The 21,012-nt window shown below is 32.8% G+C and overlaps 1 protein-coding gene across 1 annotated transcript; it reads left to right on the forward strand.

The window, feature by feature from the left end:
* Positions 1 to 1,151: 1,151 nt before the first annotated feature.
* On the forward strand, positions 1,152 to 19,664 carry LOC128668467 (uncharacterized). The gene is made up of 6 exons (XM_053741545.1): positions 1,152 to 1,176; positions 1,247 to 1,955; positions 6,679 to 7,356; positions 8,656 to 13,882; positions 13,970 to 14,560; positions 19,290 to 19,664. Exons 1-6 carry the CDS (start codon positions 1,152 to 1,154, stop codon positions 19,662 to 19,664), a joined length of 7,605 nt encoding a protein of 2,534 aa, XP_053597520.1.
* The last annotated feature ends 1,348 nt before the right edge of the window (positions 19,665 to 21,012 follow it).

Genomic DNA, 21,012 nt, shown 5'->3' on the forward strand with positions numbered 1-21,012 from the left:
TCTACAGAAAATTGCGGAAAAGATGGCGTCATTTTATTGAACATCAACTACTTGTGGTAAACTTCGACATAAAATGCTAGCCTTAACTTTCTGTGAACTTGCGGCCAAGCTGGCTACTAATGTAGATTTTACCGAAACATTACTAGACTTACATTTATCAAATTTATAAGATACTCAGTTTGGCCAACAGAAACCAACTAAATTTTATTTATATTTTTAATGTTGATAGTCACAAGCAAGTGACATTATCCACTAACAAAGTGGAAATTCAAAATTATTGTAGTATTTACCCGCTTAACTGAACTTTGAATTCAATCCCTCTATATGACTAAATGATAAGTCATTGTCACGAAAGTATTTTCAATATTAAAAAATTAATTATAACTGTTTCCATCAACTGAAAATACTAATAAATTATTTACATCACAATTTTTATAACAAACTCGATCTAAATAATTTCGTGTATCTCAACAGTTTTGTTAAACTCGATAATGGTATAATAACTAAAAATTACCATAGAAGTCAAGAATTCGATTGATTAGTTTATTGATGTTTATTTAAGTTGGCATGTGTTATATCTTAAAAAAAGTGGCGCTTAAAAGTAAAACAATAGTGGGGGTCATTGTTGTTAAAAAGAATTATTACGTGAATATCGGCCATTATTACGGATTTATCAGTCAACAAGGTAACACGTAAGTACGATTGTTAAAATTTGTTTATTTATAACGACATTTAATATCATTTTCCAGTAAATAAGTAACGCACGTGAATAAACTGAGTTTGAAGAATTAGTTAAATAATATTTTCGTTAATAAATGAATTTATTTTCATTAAATAATTGTATTCAAACATTTATACTTAATTAACTATCTAATCACCCGGTATTGTTTTCATGGAACCAATGTTCGGTCATATTATTATTTATTATTATTTAATCAACGATTTCGTTTTCATATCTAGTTGAATATTTCATTTTAATATGTAGTTGAATGAGTTGTACAATTTTATAAATAATTTTTGAATTATTTGAATCATTCACACTTGAATATATACATTATTATTAACTAGAATTGTCAAATATTGATTAAATTTCTTGTGTTGACATTTTCTTATTACTTGTTGTTATTTTTTATTTTCAGTAGGCTATCAAAATGGCGGATCACAATGTTTTAGTTGGTAAGTCACTATCTAGGTAATTTATAGTTTGATATATTTAAATGACTTTAAACATCTCATTTAATTTCAGAACACAATGGTGAAGAACTTGTCGCTGCGATGGCAGCCGCTCGTGAGGCAGTTGGGCGGTACAACAGGTTGGCTTACGATTTGGGAGTTCGCTACCAACGTCCTTTTCACCGGGCCACCCTGCACTATTTCTTCCCTCGACTACTGCCAGAATCCGTGCATGCACCAGCTCATGAGCCCGCACCAGTCCATGTTCCAGAACCAGTTAATGAGCTCGCACCAGCCCACGTACCAGCACCGGCCCATGAACCAGCACGAGTCCAAGTACTAGAACAAGTGCATGTACCAGCACCAGCTAATGAACTTGCACCAGCCCATGAACCAGCACCAGCTAATGAGATCGCACCAGCCCACGTACCAGCACCAGCCCATGAACCAGCACCAGCTAATCAGCTCGCACGAGTCCAAGTACTAGAACCAGTACATGTACCAGCACTAGCTAATGAGCTCGCACCAGCCCACGTACCAGCACCAGCCCATGAACCAGCACCAGCTAATGAGCTCGCACCAGTACAAGTACAAGTACTAGAACCAGTGCATGTACCAGCACCAGTCCATGGGTCAGCACCAATCCATGTACCAGCACCAGCTATTGGACCAGCCCCAGCTAATGGGCCAGCATTAATCCAAGTACCAGAACCAGTGCATGTACCAGCACCAGCCCATGGGTATTGGGGTGCCGGTTACAAGCGCCGTACCTGGCAAGGGCGGTACCAACCATACGGTCGTGGAAGAAGGAGTAAACGAGGTGGTGACATTAATATATATATGTAAACACACAGATAACTTACACCTCACTTGTGCATACACATTCACAAATATATATATATATATATATATATATATATATATATATATATATATATATATATATATATATATATATATATTTATTTAATACATATTTTTATAATCCATAAACTTTCTGCTGAATATAAAATTTGATAAATACAATATTTATGGAAAATGGCTGTCTAGTTATCAATATCCTAAAATTATCCAAAACATTTCCCTAGCATTGACAATTGTGTTTTAGGCAGAAAATTTAATTTTTCATTGTTTCTACATTTCTATCAATAATAACTCAGTTGATTGCGCGCGTTTAATAGTTACTCTGAATGCCGCTTTGACTGCAAATTGCTGTTAATTAACGGCTTGAATCTGCGCGCGAGTTGACGATATTCAAACGTCTAAAAAGATGTCACCAATTTATATTTTAGGACTTTCTCAATTCTAAGAAACTTTGTAGATAATTATTCCGTTCATGACTTTACATCTATTTGCGGCTAAAATACGACGAAGATTTTAAGCAAATTAAGTATATTTCTACCTTAAAATTGTAGACAATTTTGTGTATAATTTTGCTCATCTTCCGAGATGGTAAGAATAAACATTACCGACTGTTTCTTTTCGTAAAAGTTAACCTTTAAATAGAAAAAAAATTAACTGCAAATTTTTATTTTTAACTTTTTCTGTGAAGTTGTCGGCGAATTCGGGCAGCAGATTTCCGGTAATTTCAACATCAGACTACCCGCAATTTTAAGCCAAGGTGACTACTAGGGTAATAACAAAAGCTAAAAGTTGACGACATCTTACTCGCAATTAATTAATACCAACTGTCTGACCAGAAAATCTAGCTATCAGGAAATATTTCTCCAATTTGAAGGTTAACATCAACTGACAGAAAGTTAGCCGTAAAAGTTGCTCTCAAACTTTTGCGGGTCATTTTTGTCGTCCAATCCTGGTCGTAAGATTTATCTAAGTTGAATTTCCAATTTGACGATAATTTGCAGGGAACGTAGTTGTCAGAACCTGGCTATCTGGAAATAGGATCCGTGTAAATCTTCGACGTCTACAAACAGTATGTTAAGAGAAAGTATCGCCTGAAAGTCACTAAGAAAGCTTTAAAAACAAAAAGTTGCTTTCAAGTTGACAGAAAAATTAGGCAATTATTTTTATTATACACCAACTCAGCTACGGTGGCTGAGCAAACGCGTGCCTTTATAGTCCTTTCGCCGCTATTCTTATGGCTGTATGCAAAATCAGATCGATAAGATTTTTCAACGAGTATTTATGTAATTTGATGCGAGGAAACCGATTTTGATAATTAAAAAGTTCTACGGTGGTCCAGTTTTTTGTTATAAACAATTTAATTGTTTAAACTTAAATTACAAGAAAACTATAATTGAGAACTTGTAAATAATGACGAAATTAGCTTTTTGGCATCAAAATACATAAATAATGACCGAATCATCTTTCATCTATATTTATTGTTTATTAAGATATAGAGTATTAAAAAATACAAACTTTTTGCCAGGTCCGTTTAGCTAAAAATTGTGCGCGCATCCACAGCGTGTGAAGTGCGCATGCGTCTAAATTCAAATATCGTTCCCTCAGCTTGAATTTATTATTTTAATAAAATGTTTAATCATTCAATTAAATAATAATATTAGAAGTAAATTATAACAACAATAATAAGAATAATAATAATAATTATAATAATTAGTATTAATAGTAATGATAGTAATAGTAACAATGATAATTTCAATAATAATAATTATAATTACATTAATTTTCATTTTCGATCAATACAATAAATAGTTATATATTATAAATAGTAATAACAATAAAATTTGACGTAAATGGTTGTCCACAAAATATATCATTTTAAATACCGTGTTTGTATTATATTATTATTATTATTATTATTATTATTATTATTATTATTATTATTATTATTAGTATTATTATTATTATTATTATTATTATTATTATTATTATTATTATTATTGTTATTATTATGATTATTATTGTTATTATTTAAATGAATGATTAAACATTTTATTAAAATAATAAATTCAAGCTGAGGGAACGACATTTGAATTTAGACGCATGCGCACTTCACACGCTGTGGATGCGCGCGCAATTTTTAGCTAAACGGACCTGGCAAAAAGTTTGTATTTTTTAATACGCTATATCTTAATAAACAATAGAGATAGACGAAAAATGATTCAAGCATTATTTATGTATTTTGATGTCAAAAAGCTAATTTCGTCATTATTTAAGAGTTATCAATTATAATTTTCTTGTAATTTAAGTTTAAACAATTAAATTGTTTATAACAAAAAACTGGACCACCGTAGAACTTTTTAATTATCAAAATCGGTTTCCTCGTATCAAATTACATAAACACCCGTTGAAAAATCTTATTGACCTGATATTGCATACAGCCATAAAAATAACGGCGAGAGGATTATTAATTTGTTTCCCAACACCGGCAGTAGATGTCAAGCAAATAGAATTCAAAGTTTCCTGGGTAAGATGTCTTTTTTAATTTGACTGAAAAAATACGTCAACTTCTGCTATAAATATTGTGACTACAGTCTAAGTGCAACATACTGTACAGATTGACAGAAAGTTGCTTACAAAAGTTTCTAGCTCATTTTTTGCTGGTAATTTTGTTCGTCCAATCTCGCTAGTATACTCTGATTGCCAAGTTGGCGAGAAACTGACGAGAAACTTGCAGTCGCAACTGGACACCAAGTTGGCCGCCAACAGTTGGTACCTCCAATAGTTGACAGACATTTTCTGAGAAAGTTGGTGGTAGAAGTTGTAAATCCAAAAAGTTGGCGGTCACTTTCTGAGAAAGTTGATGTCAAAATTTGGCAATCATAAGTTGACGGTAAGTTTCCTTTCAATTTTCTCAGAAACTTGCATTCTAGTTGCAGCTCCATACTGGCGCCAACTTTCTGAGAAAGTTGGCGTTAACTTGTAGCCAAAAGTCGCAAAAGCTGAAGTTGTCGATAACTTGTCGTCAAGTTGGTCGGAAACTAATAAATGACCAACTTTTTCACGATTAACTCGTGTTATCAGAGATAGATTTTAGCTAAGTTTAATTTCTAAGTTGTCGACAATTTACAGGCAAAGTTTCAGATTTCCGTCAACTTGCAGTTAAGGTGGCTATGAGTGTCATCATGAAAACGTACCTCAATCAAAGCCTCATAGTAACGAGAATGTTCATAACCTGTAAATCTGTGATGAATTAAACTTTATGTTTATGTCTAATATTTATCGTTATCTTTATCGATGTTAGTTTCTATTAATATTTAATATTATATTGATTTTAACAGGATTATATTAATATTAATACTATTATATTGATTTTAACAGTATTATATTAATATTAATAGTATTATATTAGTATTAATTCTAATAACAATTAATTTTAAATCAATTATAAATATCTAACGTGTGGTTCCTGGAAAAAAATTTGTTCCTTTAATCTTATATATTTATACGCTGAGATTTTTGTTCACTCTTTATTAAGTCTGCGGTGCGACTTGATACATAGTCTGCGGTGCGACTTGATACATAGTCTGCGGTGCGACTTGATACATAGTCTGCGGTGCGACTTAATACATAGTCTGCAGTGCGACTTAATACATAGTCTGCGGTGCGACTTGATAAATAGTCTGCGGTGCGACTTGATACATAGTCTGCGGTGCGACTTGATCTACAGTTTGCTGTGCAATTGTTTTAAGTAGTTTATTTTTGCAAAAAAGTGATTTATCTAATCATCAAAATAAATTATTTCTGTTTTTATTATTTTATGTAATAGATTCAACGCAATTGAATATTTTTATTTTTATTATTTCATGGAATAATTTAATGTAATTTAATTAATTAGCTATTTCTTGTTGTTATTGTAATTGTAATTGTCATTATAATTAATACCTATATACTATAATTTATTGTATTCGATTGTTCATAGGTAATTTATGCGAATTGAAAAAATAAAAAAGACTGTTTATATTTAATAAAATTTTTTTGTCAATTATTTTCTACCTAATTAGTCTGATATTATCGATAATTTTTACAAAAAATGCAACCACTTAGCCAGTTAGATTTTTCTGTTATATCTAATAATGGTTTGTTACGAGATAATCATATCGATTATTTTGCTTTCCTTCTTCACAAACAATTCGGCTATTCATTTCGAGAAAGTTGGTATGTTCAAGTCCCACACCTAATTCAGAGACTAGATGTCAACAAAGCTCATATCCAAATACTACACAGTCGTGATACTGAGTATGGCTACAACCAAAATGAAAAGTATAACACTGACCACTGGGTTTGTTGTTATTACAATACAAAAAAAATTTATATTTTCGATCCAGCAAAAACAAACCGTCTCCACGAAAATCATAAAATTGTTTTGCAAAGATTTTACCCCGAATTTATATTTAACAATAATACAGTTGAATTTCCGAATGTGCAAAGACAACCAAATAATTATGATTGTGGTGTGTATTCCATAGCATATGCTACATCTCTTGCCTTAGGTGTATGGCCAATAAAAAGCTACTTTCGCTATGATCATGATAAAATGCGTAAGCATTTGATTGAAATTTTACAGAAAAAAATTATTTCTAGCTTTCCAAAAACAGCTCATAAACAAGTATTATTTAGAATAAATCCGACTATTCTGAATGATCGTAATTTGAATATTATTGATGAGTGCAAATTCAAACCGGTAAGTAGAGAAAATGAGACCAATCGGAGAAATATAAAAAGTCCTAAATGTGATCAGTTTATAAACTCAAGTGTCTGTAATGATATTGAAACTGACCAAAACTTTGATTTGGAAATCAAACGTAAAAATTACCACAATAACTCTCGATTACACGAATTTGAACTTAACAACGAATCGTTAGAAACCATTAACGACTTATTTGTAACTAAAAATCTTAATTTAGATATGAATATAAGTGAACCCTCTAGTACTCGAAACAAATCTATTGACAAATTAAGTCAAGTTATTATAAATGATAAGAGTACCGAAAATAACATTTCCTCAACGAATTTACGTAAGAGAAAAGTTGATATGATGAGATTAAATAAAGCAAAACCTCTAAAAAAACGTAGAAAAAGTAAAGAACATCGTAGTTTACCAATGTTACATGAAAAATATTTAAACATGGTCATAAATGGAGATCAATTGCAGGATGATCATATTTATCAATTCAAATTAATCTTAGCTAATTGTTCAGATTATGATCACCGTGACACTTTGTATTTAGCAAGGCCTGAAAAAATTATACCTATTCCAAAGTTAGAAAAACACATTCAAATATTATTTAGTAACGATAAACATTGGATTTGTACATACTATGATACAAAATATATTTATATATACGATTCTTTAAATAAATTTTCATTAAATGAAGATCAAACTATTTTTTTACAAAAGTTGTATCCATATTTGGATATCAATTCAGCATCATCAGTTATTTTTATTAATGTACAAAATCAACCTAATGGCAATGACTGTGGTGTGTTTGCTATTGCATTCGCAGTGTCTTTATTATACAGACAAAAACCAGAAAGTATTGTATACGATCATAGTCTTATGCGTGCACATTTATTTAAAATTTTTCAAACAAATGTGTTAACACATTTTCCAACAACTCATCGTTGTGATCTATTAAATACCTTAACTTTGAAAGAAGTAAGAAAAAAAGAATACACTGCTTTACATTCTCGAATTTCTCGAAAAAGGCATCTGCCTTTAAAAAATGATCAGTCTTCATTGCCAAACAAAATACCAAAGGTTTTATCAAATACGAATGAAAACACAATTGTCATTGAAAGTCCTCCTGATGAATTTAAAAGCAATGGCATAACTTTAGCGGACAGTAAGGATTCTAATTTTTTCAACGAAGATTTTAAAACCAGTCTTATGACCGTTAGGACTGATCAAAATTGCATAAGTGAAAATTTAGTCAAAACCCAAGTTTTGACGACAAAAATGGAAAAATTAAAGACAAACAAAATTTATCATAATGTTAATACAGTTAATAGAATACAGTTAAAACAAAAAGTGATTACAGCCAAAAAAATTGTAACGAAATATTGTAGAGCTAATATGAATAAAAATTATATAAAAATGAAATCATCTTCTGAAGACTATGTGAAGAGACTAGTTTTAGTAATTGATAAAAAAAGTTTAGCTGAGAAAGATTTGGAAGCTCGTACAATTATTAACTGGTGTATGTGTCAGAGGAAAAATTATATGAAAATGTTAACAAACACATTACACAAATTAAAAAAAAATGCTGAATTTCATCTTTCAAATTTAAATATTAATGCACCGAAAGATGTCAATAATTATAAAAATATGTGTGGTAAATCACTTCATTACATATCTACCGAAGCCTATTATTACGATGCATTGTATTCATTTGATACCTTGCATAAACAAACCATTTCTATTAATTTATTAGGTCAGTCTACAAATGTATTGCCATTAATAAAAGATAAAAACGTTAAAAAAAGATGGCTTTGCAATGATTATTGTCGAGTAAGTTGTGAAGTTGAAATATATGAACAGTATGAACTCTTACTTAACAGCTTAAAAACAAAAACTTTGAATAATTTTATGGTATTCTTGAATCAATTGTTTCTTAATCATTCAGTTGATAAATTAGGTCATTACCATTATTGTTATGAATCTATTGGTTCTTGTAAATCACAATTAGTTTGTATCGAGTTATTATCACCTCATTTTCCTACAGTCAGATACATTAAACGGCTTATATATACAATGAAAGAAACTCTTAATAAAGTGAGTAATTTAGATAGAGCATTAGAAACTGCAGATTTACAGTTTTTGATTAATATAGTAAATAAGATGAAAGAAGAAGGGAATTTATTAGATAAAGAACATAATGGATTGTGTTTAAATGAAGGTACTATACAAAATGAATTTAAATCAGCATTTATAGCTTTCACAAAACGATCTTTAGAATTACCGCGCTATAAATGCATATCCTGTCAAAAGTTAAGTTTTAGAAAAGAGGTTACTGACCTAAGTAAATTACATAATCCAATTTCAGGTGAAATATGGAATGATTTAATTCAGTTTATTAATGAAAAAGATCCGACAATGAATAGTAATTTCATTTGTAATTACTGCTTAAAAAAAATCCGTTCCAAAACTATACCTCCAACTTGTCTACTGAATAATATGTACGTTGGAACAATACCAAACGAAATTGTGGCATTAAATGAGTATGAAAAACTCCTTATACAACGAGCGAAATCATTTCAAGTAGTTCAAAGATTAGGAACAGTGGCAAAAAAAAACTTACCGCATACTATGAAGATACAGAAACTAAAAGGTCAGATATTTCATCTTCCTTTACCAATTGAAGAAACATTTAAAAAAATTTGTTCGACAACAGATCCGATTAATAAAAATCATGAATTATATATTGTTATTCGTAGTATACCTACAAAATCAAATGCCATATGGGAAAATTTGGTTAATTTAGAGACAGTTTTTAAAACATTAACGTGGTTAAAGAATAATAATCCTCTTTACACCGAAATTAAATTACCTGAATGTCCTCAGAAATTGCGTGAATGGTTAGATACGAAAAATATCGAATTTATTATTGATTCAACTGAAAATACGAATGAAGAAAACAATACAAATATTCAAAATGACCAAAATACTGAGGATAATTTAAGTGTTGAAAAAATTAAGGTTAAAATAGATATGGAATCTAAAGATCACATTAATGAAAGTAAAAATTATGAAACTAAAATAATAAGTCTTGAAGAAAACAATATTACTCTTGAAAAAGTAAGTGAAAAAAATAACCAAAATAATGAATATAGTTATAAAAAGATATGTACACCAGTGATAAAAAATGAGGAAATGAGCGGAATAGAGCTAGATATTATTCAAGATCATTCTTATAGGAAAATATCTTTATCAGTTGAAAAAAATAAAAATATAAATAAAGAAGATTTTAATATTACCCAAGATCATAGCTATAGTAAGATATCTTTATCAATGGATAAAAATAAGAACACAAACGAAATAGGGTTTGATAAAGATGTAAGAAAAAATGCTAAATCACGAGCTATGGTAACTCAAGTGTTAAATCCAGATGGATCCCAATACGAGCAATATACAATATATCCTCTTCACGATAAAAGAATGAACGAATCTTCAACAAATATGTATCAAATGTTAAAAATCAATGATAAAGCATTGGATAATCGAGTTAAAACATTAGATTTACAATGTTTTCCAGATTTATACCCTTATGGTAGAAATGGTCAACGTGAAGATAGAAAAGTACCTATTACTGACTACGAATATATTAAAACAAGGTTGAAGTCAGCTGATCCACGTTTTCGTTTAAATCAACAATATCTCTTTTATCTATTGAATGATGCTAATATACGGCAACTCGGTCAAGGAATTTTTCATACTTTAAACGTTACGAATCCACGTGAAAGACATACAGCAGAAAGTTATTTAAAGTATTTAAAAAGTGGTCAGTTAGAAGCTAATTTAACAACTCTGTTTTCTCGACTTCGAAACTCAGAACAATTTTGGAGTAAACCTAGAAATAACTTACATTGTATGACACGTTTCTATGGTCCAGCAACATGGTTTTTTACAGTAAGTCCTGCTGAATGGCTTTGGGATGATTTAGTACAATACGTAAAAGAAATTAATGCTCCACACTTTGATAAGTTATCTCCAAGTCAAGTAATTGCTGCTGATCCAGTCTCGGTTTCGAGGTTTATAGAAAATAAATTTCAAGCTGTTCTTGACTTTATTTTATCAGATAGTCAACCACTTGGTAAAATAATTCATTATTTCTGGCGTCGAGAGTATCAAGGTAGAGGAATTCAGCATTTTCATTTGATACTGTGGGTTGAAGGTGCTCCAATCATAGGTATAAATACAAACGAAGAAGTTGTTGAGTTTATAATGAAATACGTAACCTGTAAGTTACCTAATAAAAAAATATCACCAACACTTCATAGACGTGTCACTGCACATCAACAACATCATCATAATAGCTATTGCTTACGGACTAAAAAACCAAAGTCAGGTCGAGCTATTAAGGCTTGTCGATTTGGATTTCCACGACCTACTACTGAAAATTTTATACTCCGTGATGCTGCTACTTCAATAGCAGGACGTAGAAATTTAAATAGTAAGAGTCGACTTTATGATCTTCCTCGTACTGAGAATGAAGTTAATATTAATGATTATAATCCAGCGGTCTTATCTGTATGGGAAGGAAATATGGACATACAATTTATAGGAGAAAAGTCAACATTACTGACTCAGTATGTCACAAAATATGCTACAAAAAAAGAAGTTGGTAAAACATCAGAAACAGTCAATGAAATCAATTCAACTAAAACTCTTCCTCAACTTTTGTGGAATATAGCGTTTCGTAGTCTAAATCACCGAGAAATTGGAGCTCTAGAAGCTGCTGACACTTTATTGGGTATTTCATTGTATGGCACAGATTCAGATACTGTTATCAGATGGCTTGATATTCGAATGATAAGAAATCGAAAATTGAAATCAAAAGATGAAATTGAACTATTAGAAAAAGTTAATCCTGAGTCAACTGATATATTTTGTCCGTCATGGATTGATGATTATTACCCCAGTCGCCCTCAAGAATTGGAATCTTTATGTTTATATGATTTTGCTAGATGGTATGATTTAACTAAGTCTGAACCGAAAAATAGTATGACTGAATATTATGAAATTCGCCCTTCGATATATTTAAAACGACGATTGCGAGGTTATTTAATTAATCACTATAGATATAACGTTGCTAATCAACCTGAGAATTATTTTTATTCACTGTTGTTATTATTTCAACCATGGCGTGACACAGAAGAATTGAAAAATGGGTTTAATACTTACACTGAGTCATTTAAATTTCAGCAGCATATGCTCGAACAAGCAAATTTATATCATGAATACAATGAAGATTTCCAAAAAGGCTTAGATTATATAAAAAACGTAATTGAAAAAAAATGTCATGATGATCAGGCCGAGGATTTAAAAAGTACATCAGCAGACTGTGATCCAGCTGAAACGAATGCAATTGCTAAGGAATTAAATGATGCTGTACAGAAACAAGACGAAAATCATACTCTGGCAGATATGATCAATAAAATGAACGTCGATCAGATTAGAGTTTTCGAAAAAATTAAAAGAGGAGTATTATCTAATGATACAAAAATAAGATTGTATGTTAGTGGAGAAGGTGGTACAGGAAAAAGTTTTGTGATTAATGTAATCAAACGTTGGATCAAAGAAGAAATGAACCAGGAAACTGTTGTAACTGCTCCTACTGGTATTGCAGCTTTTAATATTAATGGCCTTACTGTACATCGAGTATTTCAATTGCCAGTCGAACACGGTTTCACACCATCTTATAAGCAATTGCCAGATAGTATGTTAAAAGTATTACGAGATCAATTACAAAATGTTACTCTCTTTATTATTGATGAGATATCAATGATTTCTAATATAACATTGATATACATACATTTGAGACTATCAGAGATTTTTAATGTTGATGACTGGTTCGGTGGAAAGCACATTGTCGTTTTTGGAGATTTGTTGCAACTTCCTCCTGTCCATGAGAACCCAAGTTATATGACATTATCATCGACAGATGCAGAAAAGTATATAGGGTCAATGAGTTCTGTCAATATATGGAGTAATTTATTCAGCTATGAAGAATTAACAATCAATATGCGACAAAAAACTGACAAAGTTTATGGTGAGTTACTATCTCGAGTACGCGTGAACTCAATGACAGCTGACGATATAAAGTTGTTAGAACAAAGAAAGATTATAATTGATCCTTCACTATCTCTATCATACAATGATAGATTACATGAAATATGTAATTACATAGCAAAATTACCGATGGATACAGTCTGTTTAGTACCGACTTGTAAACAATGCGATTTAATCAATTCAGTAATGATCGATAAAATTGCTTCTGAAAAAATTATTCTTGAAGCTCGTGATCATATAGATTGTCCTAAATCTTTAAAAAAAAAAGCTGCCGACAGCTTAAGTAAAATAGAAGCAGATGCAAGTCAATCAGCTGGACTTGCCAAAACTATTATAATTAAAATCGGTGCAAAAGTAATGCTTCGACGGAATATCGATGTTACTCTTGGTCTAGTTAATGGTGCTATTGGCACAGTTAAATCGATTTCTAAATCGATTGATACAAATGGCATAGAGAATGTTAATGTAGATTTTGGCACAGGCAAAGAACATGTCATTGAGAGAATCAAAGTTAAATTTCAATTATTGGAAAGAGCTTTTGTCATAAGAGAACAGTTCCCATTGTGTTTGAGTTACGCAGTTACCATTCATAAGAGTCAAGGTTTAAGTCTAAAAAATGCAATTATCGAAGCCGGAAACAGTATTTTTAATGTTGGTCAAATATACGTAGCTCTTTCTCGGGTTACAGAATTAAATGGTTTGCATTTAATCAATTTTGATCCTTATTCTGTTAAAGCTAACCTTGCGGCTATCCAAGAATATAATCGTTTAAAAAAAACTTTCAGACCTAATCTTCCGGAGATTTTAGTTTCTAATAAACGTTGGCATAAAGTATGGGATTTAATATGGGCAGTTGAAGAACAATTTGTTGAAACTGCGACAACAACATTGAAGAAGTCATCATGTAAAAATTTATTAGCGATACGAGGTATCGAAAACTCTGATAAAATTTCTGGTGGTTTCAATTCGATTGTGCAATGCATTTTTAATAATGAAGTGATTAAAATGTCAGTGAAATATGATAAAAACAATAGTGTTAACAATCAAGATTTATATAATTTATTTAACATATATAATAATCAGAAAATTATTTTGAATTCAAATGACATCAAACAGTGGGTATTTCAACAAGAATGTCCTGATCTAGATACTGATCCTGTATCTATATTTGCTACAATTTGCAAAAGTAATCCTGATATTAAGAATTTAGTACAATATGAACTATTATATACTGATCGGTGTAAAGTGTGTAACTACACAAATTTGCATAAAAAATTAGAAGATGTATTACGACTTCCAATGATTAATCCGAAAAATATACTTAATTTACAAAGATTAATTGATTCATCGTTCGGACAGTGGTTCAATACATTGAAATTTTGCAATAATTGTAAAGAGATTAAAGAAACGCATACCAAAATTGTAATAAACTCTGTACAGCAGATAATTGTCGTGAAGTTAGAATTATCCTTAAAAGATAATAATAAAATTTCGATTAAAAAAAAAGGACTGATAAAATCAGTGCCTACAGCCAAGATTTCTTTGTGTAATAAAATGTATAATGTTGTAAGTGCAATATTTTATTCTGAAAAAGATGATAGCTCTTGTCATTATGTTGCTATGATTAAAGACAACTCAGCATGGATCCAAGCAGACGATAAAAACATACAATCAGTACGGTGGCCAACTAATGCTAAAAATGCTTATGTTTTCTTTTTACAAAAAAAGTAAAGTAGAATATTGGTTAAGATTTTTTTCATCACATTTTTCCTAAAAATATTCTCTATTTTCTCACAAAAAAAAAAAATCTTTACAATAATACTTTTTTAAAAGTTAATTTCAATTTATGCGGTAAATTATAGTGTACTATTATTGTCTAATAATGATTAAACTGTGAGCCAATAGAATGATTTTAAACTTAAAAATGATTTGACGACTTGACAAAATAGTACACTACGTTTGATCGTAGATGGGGCGACGCAGACAAAAATTTTCTGACAACTCTGAATTAAATTTTCCCTTAATCTGCGGTGGATATAGGACGGCAAAATGAAAAAAAACTCATATTTCTTAGTTGCTAAGATTATTTCATGTAAATGTTTCGTAATATTAAAAAATTTATAATTATTGTATCAAAGGATTTTATTCAGAAATATAAAAAACAATGTAACTTTCAGATAATATTTGAAGTTGCTTTGCTTTACAAAAAAAAGAGAAATCCCACCAAAAACAGATTCTCTGTAAAAAATCGCGCCAAGTACACGTTCAACACTATCTATGAATGGAAAAAATATACTTTACAAAAAGCTATAAAATCTTGAAAACACCAAGTAACTGGTAGCATTGGAAATCATGAGAAAAATCTGAATCAAAATATATAATAAAAAAAAATGATCCGAATGTACTTGGTGTGCGTCACGATTTCATTGAGTCAAGTAATTCACTGCAAATCCACTCTATAAGTGTATTATTTTAACACACATGGAGTGTATCCCATGTTTGTCATACGCAAACTATAGTTTTTTTGTATTCATTTCCCTGTTTAGAAAATCTCATAGAATCCAATAGATTCTCATGCATTCCTATAGGTAGGGATTTTATACGAATGAATGAGTTCTATGAGAAGTGCTATAGTTAAGTATAGGGCCTTATACATACAGCTATAAGAATCTATCGGATTTTTTAAGCAGGGTTGATACACGTTTAACGGTGTGTTAAATTTCTATAGCTTGCTTGCCGCATTTCAATGTTTTTCGGCAAGTGTGTAAATTTTGACTACACGCTTGATTTTACAGTCAATTTCTATGATCGATTCTGAATTTTAGTAAACTGCAAACAAATGACGATAACAAGAAAATTTATTGTTTAAACGCACACCAAGTACATTCGGATCATTTTTTTTTATTATATATTTTGATTCAGATTTTTCTCATGATTTCCAATGCTACCAGTTACTTGGTGTTTTCAAGATTTTATAGCTTTTTGTAAAGTATATTTTTTCCATTCATAGATAGTGTTGAACGTGTACTTGGCGCGATTTTTTACAGAGAATCTGTTTTTGGTGGGATTTGCTGTTTTGAGTAAGTACTTTGTATTTATTTCGCTGGATAAAATAGTTTCACGTGCTAGCCTCCCCCGGTAGTTGTTGGTCGCCGCGGTGAATTATTTATCTATCTTTATTGATTATTCATCGAATGATGCAGGATAGAATTATTATTAATTATCATTAAATATTATTTGATAGGTTGGTGAAAATTTTTGGTAATTAAATATATATATATATATATATATATATATATATATATATATATATATTGATAAAGCGTACGCAACGGCGTAAAGCGTTGCCGGTACGCACTTATATATATATATATATTAGTAGTATATATAGCTATACAACTCACGCGGTACTTAAAAATTCCTCAAGCACTGATGTCAGCACTCGGATGAAAAATTCCCGAGTTAATATAATTATTATTTTTCTATTTTTATTTAGAATATCTGTATAATATTGTCAATTATTATTCACGTTAATTATTATTTAAGATAATTGCAAAGCATTGTATTATTTTATTTTGATTATCTGGTACCCCAGCGGTCATAAAAATTATTATTGAGATTTTTTTATTTTAAAATTTATAAATTTGTCTCATATAGAGGAATTTATTTCTTTTTGAGTGTGAGTGAGGAAAAATTCCGTGTCTTTCTCTCTCTCAAGCGTGTTGAGAGATAAAATAAAGTAAGATTATTATTATTATTTTTATTGTTATCTGGAAAAATTTGAGTGAAAATAATTGGTTTCTTTTTATTTAATATTAAAATTACTAGTGTTAATTAAATTAAATTATATATATCTTGGGTCGAATTTATATAACGTTATTATTTTTTATAACCACCGAGTGTTAGTGTTGGGGTTAATTTAACAAAAATTATTTATTGTAAAGTATTATTAATTATATCGAGTACTGTTTCAATTAAAATACGGAAACCAACAGCTGTCGGGGAAAATTTAATATTTATTTTCCCTGGATCTTTTCCTGCAACTTAATTTCATTTTTCTTATATTACTTATTATTTGTAATATAATTATTTATTATATATTTACTATTTTTCTTTTTCTTATTATTATTCATTTTATTTTTATTTTCCCCAATTATTTGTCCGCTTTGTCGTGTGTCACTTGCTCGGATTTTCCTTGCAGATTTTCCCCCTGAATTAAATTTTGTCCGTTTTGGGATAAACGGTCTGGCGCCTGCGTGCACTTACCCAGCCTGAGGAGCTGGTTCAGGCACTCCAAGAGTTCATTATTTATAATTTCATTATTGTTTATAACTTATTATTTATTTTAATTTGGAGGAAACATTTAAAATCATTTATTTATTATTATTTATTATTTTTATTTTCACACGTGGGTGACCGCATACGGTTTACCGGATTATCCGCGTCTCCGTCGCGGAAATTAATTACGGTATACGTTATATATTATTAATTTACATTGTTTATAAGATTTAATGCGTGGAAACCAACAGCTGTCGGGGAAAGTTTAATATTTATTTCCGCTTCGTCGTGAGTCACTTGCTCGGATCTTTTCCCTCGTAAGCTTTCCCCCTGAATAACTTTTGTCCGTTTGAATAAACGGTCTGGCGCCTGCGTGCACTAACCCAGCCTGAGGAGCTGGTCCAGGCACGACAACATTTAATTATTATTTATATTTTGACCTTATTATTTTATTTTAAATTGATCTCGGTATTTCTCATCATTCAATATCGTAAATTATTATTTATTGTTATTTTGAGATCACGCGTGGGCGACCGCATACGCTATATTGGGCTGTTTCGCGTCTCCGTCGCGAAATTTCAGCAAAGTATACGTTACATGGCACCCAACGTAGGGCCAGGGGGTCAATAATTTTAAATTAATAAATTTTTGAATAAAAATAAAATTTACGAGGTTCCACGGAGGAGTAATGCTCAAATAAAACATTTGGCAGCGGATAAAATAATTTGAAAAATTTAATTTATATACACAATCAAGTTATCTACATTTATTCTATTTAATTTACATATTTACATATTTATACATGGTAAAAATGAACAAGTTCAGGAAAATTTCAACTGAAAAATCAGATCGGTTCGTTGATTTTATGACGTCGATACGTATTCGTGGTGGCGCTTCGGACGATGAACTCATTCCGGGTGAGGATGAAAACGCGGTTTAGAAAAACGGGAATGCGGGCGTGGTTGAACCCGCGAATAATATTGAACATCGGGGTGCACACGTCAGGGAGACCGAGGATGAGGGCCTGCGCGAGTTTTTCGAACATAGCTGCGGACCTCCTCAACAACACATGATCCCAACGATCATACATGGCCCAGTGAATTATTCTGGCCGAGAGGTAGAGATCGTGGGTGAAAACACCCACCTTGCCCATGCAACTGACCCTGGGCATAGGGGCCGGGAGCGCGGAGGAGCATCACGGACGGCCAGGGATGTTGGATCACACGACAGCTCTACTTCAGTGCCAGAAACCGAGCTCACTTGAATGCTGACGCGACCGGATGATGAAATCCGGATGATCTTATTCGGATTAGGATTATCAACCGCCGGTAGCCGTAATACACGACTCGATCGGCTAAATCGGTATCACAAATGGGCTCTCAGGGTTCCTACTATTCCCTGGTATCGGAAAAAGGATGAGATAACGAGGAAAGATGGAAGGCAGCGAGAAACCATCGCCAACCACCACCGAGGGAAGTAGTGAACATTGAGGAATGTTCGTATTCTGCCGGTATTCGACCTCCAAGGGACCACAGAGCTGGCATGCACTCGGTTGACACTCCTGCCGAACATTCTGACTCGACTAGTGGCTCTCAATCCAACCAGGGAACAAAGAAGAAGCGTAGATCGCGTAGATCTCACCAACAGAGGGCTGCTGAGCGAAACTTGGCACCTGTGACACCTGGTTGACCTGACCAATCGACAAAGTCGGTTACCAAGGCAACGGTAAAGAACCCAAATCAACGTGGGAATGCGCAAAACTCGCCATCGGACCGACAGAACAATCCGAATGCGCAGAATCGCGGCGCGATTCCCAGAACCCTCCCGTACAGCATCAACTACCTCCGAGAGTGTCGAATTCACCTACCAGTAACTCTCCAAGAGATCCGATAACTCCACATGGGGGTAATCGGTCGCCTCCGGGATTCAATAATGCTAATAACCAATCGTTTGCCCGGAATCCAGGTCAGATGGGACAAAACAGGATTGTTCGTCCAAGATTCTATTACAATTGTGGCTCACTGGAACATTTGGGCTATTCCTGTCACGAACCACGCCGGGACGTGTGCATAAGATGCGGAAAGGTTGGAAAGACAGCTGTTACATGTGTCTGTAACGTCGACAGTCGTCCCAATGCTTTCCAGTTGCCAAAAAACGACGAAGCAGCCCGCCAGTAGAGGGTGGCGGGGCTGGACGTTCATCAATCCCTCCGATAACAGTCACCAGGGAGCGGGTTTCGATGAGTTTATGTCGTATTCTTGTTCAGGCGGATATTCATGCTGTTTCTGATCCACCGTGCAAGGCCAAGTGTGAAGAAGATGCCACACTTGATGAATTAATCGCGGTAGAAGATCGAACAGCTGTTTCAGTGCCATTTATAAACCAACCTGGTGATGAAAATGATGATTTTTGGCGTCTGCGTCATGGTAAACCCCGACCGCAGGTTGTCATCCGCGCGGGTACTCGTCAAAAGGTCGCAAGTGTCGATACCGGGGCTTAAACAACGGCTTTTGGTGATTTCGCGAGAGAATTAATGGCTGATGGTTGTCCATGTCTGTTTGAAGCTCGATCGACTCGCTTTGGTATGACTAATAGAACGACTGACGTGAGTGGAGGCGTGGTGAACGTGAAAATGACAGTCGATGGTGTTGAAGAGGTTATATTTCTAGTTCATTATATTCCTCGGTTGGGAAATTTAAATTTGATCGGTACTAACTCCATAAATCATGTCAATATGGAGTTAGACTTGAGAAACCGATCGTGGCGTATGCGCAATGGTACTTGGCACGAATTAATGTTTGGACCTGAAATTAATTCGCGACCTGAAGATGTCGCAGCTGTGCATGAACTCAATGGAGATGAAACCAATCAGTTAGGTGAGTTCTTGGACCATCAACGGAAACTAATGCCACCTGGTTTGGGATTGACCTCGTTGGTTAAGCATGAGATTAGACTCAAAGACGAGCGACCGATTAAACAGCGAGTTTATCGACGATCATCAGTGGTTCTTCGAGGCAATTGACAAGATGCTCAAAGATGACATCGTTGAGCCTGCTCCAGCGTCGAAATGGCCCAGTTAGCCTATAATGGTCAAGAAACACGACTGAACATATCGCATGTATGTTGATTTTCGTGATGTCAACAACGTAACTGAAAAAGACACGTATCGACCGCCGGATATGATCGAGACTCTCGAGAAATGTCGTGACGCACATTATATTACGACACTCTAAATGAACTCCGCGTTTTGGCAAATCTTAATGAGTCCAAACAGTCGCAAATATACTGCTTTTTGGGTTCCCGGTCGTGGTCTTTTCCAATACAAACGTATGCCGATGGGGTTATGCAACGCTCCCGCGAGTTTTCAGCGTGTGATGGACAAGATAATCACACCTGATTTAACTCCGTTTGTGTTTGCGTATCTGGACGACATAAACATCGTAACCCCGACTTTCAAGAAACATCTGGAGATGTTGGAAGTCGTTTTGAGTCGGTTACGAGGTGCTGGGTTTACTTTAAACTTCGACAAAAGTAAATTTTGCCAACAGCAAGTACGATTTTTGGGCTTTTTACTGGATAAAGAGGGACTTAGGCCAGATCCTGAGAAAACGGAACCAATATTGAACTAACCGCGACCTAAAAATATTAAACAAATACGTCGTTTCAATGGCATGATTAATTGGTACCATCGAGATGTGATTCGAAATATCGCTTTTTGTAAGCAAACGACGGAAAGCGTCCTTTGCTCCCAGGCTGAAACGGGAAGGGTATCTAGCTTAGGCTAAAAAAATGGCTCTGATAACGTAACTCTATATTGTATAATTATTTCACTTACCTAATAAATTGAC

The sequence above is a fragment of the Microplitis demolitor genome, chromosome 8, assembly GCF_026212275.2.
Source record: "Microplitis demolitor isolate Queensland-Clemson2020A chromosome 8, iyMicDemo2.1a, whole genome shotgun sequence".
Lineage (NCBI taxonomy): Eukaryota > Metazoa > Arthropoda > Insecta > Hymenoptera > Braconidae > Microplitis > Microplitis demolitor.

Coding starts and splice junctions, on each gene's coding strand:
- LOC128668467 (XM_053741545.1), top strand. CDS start 1,152: ATGGCGGATCACAATGTTTTAGTTG. Junction 1,177..1,246: donor GGATCACAATGTTTTAGTTG/GTAAGTCACTAT, acceptor ATTTAATTTCAG/AACACAATGGTGAAGAACTT. Junction 14,561..19,289: donor ACGATAAAAACATACAATCA/GTACGGTGGCCA, acceptor TAACGTCGACAG/TCGTCCCAATGCTTTCCAGT.